We start from the raw sequence: 4,724 nt of genomic DNA, 5'->3' as shown, positions 1-4,724 counted from the left end.
GCTATACAATAAAAAAATAGAAGAAGACAAAGTGCTGCACTGATAAGCACCGAAGAACATAGTGTTAATGCTAGAGAGTTTAATTTAAAAAATTTGGATTTTGGATTGTCAGAGAAAGATGCACAAGGGATTAATGAAATTTCAAATCCAACTCTAATGGCAACAATTAGAGGAGGTGCATGCAAGTTCTATAAGACGTCCAATGAATTTATTTGTTAAAAAATTCAAAACTTCCATTGTAAGAAACAAAAGAGAGAAATTGAGGCAGCATAATATCAAGGAAGCATATAATAAGGAAGCGGTTTGTAGAGTTCATCGATACATAGCATGGTGGTTCTACCAAGCTGGAATTCTATTGAACCTAGTGAGATTGAAGAGTTTTCAAGATATGTTGTGTGCTGTTGGAAGCTTCGGTCCCAATTTACCTGCTCTTGCTTATCATGCTCTAAGGATTCCTTTCTTTAATGAGGAGTTAGAATATACCCAAGGATTGTTGAAGGGTCATAAAGAACAATGGAAGAAATATGGTTGCTCTATTATGTCAAATATTTGGATGGATAAGAAGCAAAGGAGCATTATAATTTTCTTGTAAACTCTAGTGTTGGGACAATGTTTTTGAAGTTTATTGATGCTTTTGATTATGTGAAGAATGGTAAAAAATTGTTTGAGCTTCTTGCCCCGAGATATGCTTCAATAGGAATCGCACAGGAGTAGATTGATACAATAGAAACCTCTGGTAAAATGTTCATCCGTAACAACTCCCTGAACGGTACTATAAGAATCGGTACTGAACATACCCCCTGTAATTGTATAGCTCCCATAGCAATAACATATTTTGGTTTGGGCATTTGCTCATATAATCTAACTAAAGAAGGAGGTATTTTCAAGTTATTGTGCCCGCTGTTACAATAAGGTCTACCTGCCTAGGACTAGATCGCGGTACCAATCCATAACGATTAAAGTCGAGGTGTTATGGATGAAATTGGAGAAAAAATGTTATTCAAATTGTAACTGACAACGTGAGCAACTATGTTCTAGCTGGTAAGATGCTGATGAAGAAAAGACCGAATTTATTTAAGATCCCTTGTGCTACCTACTATTTGGATTTGATGCTGGAAGACATTGAGAAGATACCATTAATCCAAAAGACCATAAATAGTGCCATTTCTTTAGTTAGCTGCACTTATAGTCACTCTAGCACTTTATTCATGTTGAGACATTTCACAAATGACAAGGAATTGGTAAGACATGCAGTCACTCAATTTTGTTACTTCGTTTCTCTCTTTGAAAAGGCGCTATGAGGAGAAAGAAAATCTGAAAAGAATGTTCACCTCGAAAGAGTGGACAAGGAATAAATTATCAAAGGAGGCAAAGGTGAGGGAGGCAACAAAGGTTGTTATAAGGCATTCTTTTGGACTCATGTGAAGTACACTATTAAGATTATGGGTCCTCTTGTTCGAGTGCTTAGACTTGTTGATGGGGAGAAGAAGCCACCAATGTGTTATATTTATGAAGCGATGAAGAAGGCAAAGGAATGCATCATGAAAATATTTTCTAATGATATGAGCAAGTACATTGATGTTTTTAAAATCATTGACAACAAATAGAATTGCCAACTTCACCATTCGTTGTATGTAATTGGTCATTTTCTGAATTTAGAGTTGTTTTATGACAACTCTCGTATTGAGCTAGATTTAGAAATTACAAATGGATAGTTTGCGTGCATCACTAGATTGGAGCAAAATATAACTGTGCAAGAGAAGATATTGAAGGAGCAAGTACTATAAGAACAAGTACTATACAAGATCGGCTTTGAATTTTTTGGATCAGTCTTTGCAAAATCTCAAAAAAAAAAGATTTCACTCAGTAATATTTTTATAAATTTTCCAAAACTTTGTTAATTTAGTTAGAATACTTAGATTAAAATCTTAAGACATATATTTTAATTTTATAACATTTTGATGGCAGCTATTAATATAATATCTTTTATATTAAATTAATAATTATTAGAATTTATTGTTAGAATTAATTATTCAAAATTTGTTAAATTAGATTAATAAAAAAATCACCAAGAACATGTTATGTTAGCATGAAAATTAATGGTAAAAATAATTCAATTTTAAGTATATATAAAATTTATGGTTATTAAACTTTGCACAAAATAACATTACGTTTTATCTACATATGAAAATTATAAACAGAATCAAACTATTTGTAACTATCACATTCAATTTTAATAACAACAAATTATTTTATATTAACTCAATTAATTCATATTTTCTATATAAGAGTTTTTAAAAAGATACATAAATAAACCTAATATAATATACAAAAGCAGGCAACCAACCTAAGAATAATCTAATATAAGATATTGTTTCAACAAATAATCACAGTCTCAATCCTCTCATCAACTCAAGCCTCATCCTCCTTGGAAACCAAGGAATTTTTTCAGAGAGAAAAATGTTCCTACAAAAGATAAAGGCATCAAAGAAGGGTCGCCTGCTCCAGGACGATCAATTAATATAATCTCCTTGGACAATCAAGCACACAGCACAAAAACTAATGAAGAATCTGAGGAGGAGACTACTGAAACTAGTGAAGGGACAGATAATTGGTCTGAAGAAGACTATAAAGCAGATCTTTTAGCAATAATCATGGTCAATCATGTAGAAGAAGAAGAGGAAGAAATAACTTCTGAAAGAGATGAACCAACAGCTTCGTCTAGTCGTACACAGACAGGGTCTTTTGAAGTTAAAACTTCTAACAAATGGTTCACCTTTGATGATATTCCACCAGCAAGGTACAGAGAAAGGTTAAATGAATTCAGTGCTTGGATTGAAACCACCATGGCCAATCCAAACCTTACAAGTAGCCAAGTCCTTGCAGACTTCATAAATCGGATGACTGGCAACCTCCGAGAATGGGTGAATAACCTGTCTGAGTATGAAAGACTCCAACTCATCAATGGTACCTCTTCACAGTTTCTAGGAATAATACACCAAGAATTTCTGGGAGACATTACAATCATTCAGAAGAGGAATTCTCAAGAATACTTTGAATTGAAGTGTTGTTCACTCAATAGAATAGACTTGAAAAAATACTACAAGAAAATGGCAGCTAAATATTATCCTCTTGGAGGAAATAATAATCCGCCACTTAAACAAGTCTTTATTGCATCCCTGCCAAATGAACTCCAGCCAGAACTACACCGAATGATGATGGCTCTTCGCAAGGAAGTGGCTACTACTACCATTGGAGAAATATATCAATTGGCTCTAGCCGCTCTTGACAAATTGTGCGAACAACAACAAATGTTCAAACAGCTCAGCAAAAATTCGTGCAAACTCAAAGGAGCATGCAGTAAATCCTATTTGAAGATCAAATGCAAGGAGTCAAGCACATGTGAATGTAAGCCCAAGAAAAAGACTCATTGGCAATCGCCTACCAAGGCATTCCACCAAAAGGCTTTTAGAAGGGGAAGGAGAAAGCAAAAATACCGTTATTTCAAGAGAAGAAAACCTCAGACTAAGTCAAACAGATGTTTCATCTGTGGAAAACAAGGACATTTTGCTAAGTCGTGTCCCCACAAGACAAAAAAGGAGATAAAGATGCTTCAGTCCTTAATGGATGCAGCTTCCATTGAAGACGGAGAAGATCTTGAATCAGTACTTGAAGAACAAGAAGTTAAAGACAGAGAAACTGAATATGTTTTTCAAGACTCTGATTCAGAAGGAGACCTTCCACCAAGAAGGTCAATCTTTTCTATATCCTCCTTTGCACCACCCATAGCCTCCATTACTACAAAGATTCCTAAAAGATCAAATTTTCCAGAAAAAGAACTTGGATACCTTAGATCCTTAGGAATGAAACAGATTGATGGTACTCCTCGTCCCCATTTTGATTTAAAGGTCAAGACATCTATCTATGACAAATCCACAAAGGCTGTTGCCAGGGGCGGAGCTAGGCTAACTATTTAGGGGGGCGATATTTAATAATTTACTACAAATATTTTATATTACTATTTCTATTGATAAAATTAAAAAAAATAAATATATAATCTCAATCAAAGTAAGACAATAATATATAAAAATTACCACTTACAGTTTTGTATCATGAAAAAGCTATTCGACGTTTTTTTCTATTTTCAAAATCATCTATAATTGAATTTGTGTCGAAAATAGCTGCTAATTCTTTTTCTATATAGATGACCAAGTTGTTTGCAAGAAATTCATCAGCCATTTTACTTCGGAGTCTTGTCTTAACAATTTTTATTGCTGAAAAAGCTCTTTCTTTTGTTGCTGTAGACACTGGTAGAGTCAAAACAAGACGTATTAATCTATCAACCATGTGATAAGTTCTTGATTTTCCCATTTCTTGCAACTTGTTGCACAATTCAGAAAGTGTACCAATGCCTTTCAAATGATTTGGTATATCATGCTGATAATGTTGCAACTGAAATTTGAAAATATTTAGCTCATTAGAAGGAAAGTCAATGGGATAAAACTTCTCTGCTAATTTGCTAATTTCTTCAATATTAAATGATTTGAAATTGTCCTTAGGATCCAAAGCACAACCCAAAGTCGAAAGCTCTATTGTTTGCTCATTAAATCTACTATTCAACTCTTGTATTTGAGAGTCAATTGTTGCCAAAAATACATTTATTCGATAATGATGCTCAACTGTCACACTTGGTTGACAAGATCGACCTCTTCCAAAAACATATT

The 4,724-nt window shown here is 33.8% G+C and overlaps 1 protein-coding gene across 1 annotated transcript; it reads left to right on the top strand.

Moving 5' to 3' along the window:
- The first annotated feature begins 1,442 nt into the window (after positions 1–1,442).
- LOC107458932 (uncharacterized) lies at positions 1,443–3,977 on the top strand. Its single transcript, XM_016077147.1, has 2 exons — positions 1,443–1,526; positions 2,394–3,977. Exons 1-2 carry the CDS (start codon positions 1,443–1,445, stop codon positions 3,975–3,977), a joined length of 1,668 nt encoding a protein of 555 aa, XP_015932633.1.
- The last annotated feature ends 747 nt before the right edge of the window (positions 3,978–4,724 follow it).

Source organism: Arachis duranensis, chromosome 7 (genome assembly GCF_000817695.3).
Source record: "Arachis duranensis cultivar V14167 chromosome 7, aradu.V14167.gnm2.J7QH, whole genome shotgun sequence".
Lineage (NCBI taxonomy): Eukaryota > Viridiplantae > Streptophyta > Magnoliopsida > Fabales > Fabaceae > Arachis > Arachis duranensis.
This window is presented reverse-complemented; position numbering and strand designations above follow the sequence as displayed.

Excerpts from the sequence above, each read along its gene's own strand:
- LOC107458932 (XM_016077147.1), top strand. The coding sequence starts at position 1,443 with ATGGGTCCTCTTGTTCGAGTGCTTAGACTTGTTGATGGGGAGAAGAAG. Across the intron at positions 1,527-2,393 it reads TTTATGAAGCGATGAAGAAG|TCTCAATCCTCTCATCAACT; the intron begins GCAAAGGAATGC and ends AAATAATCACAG.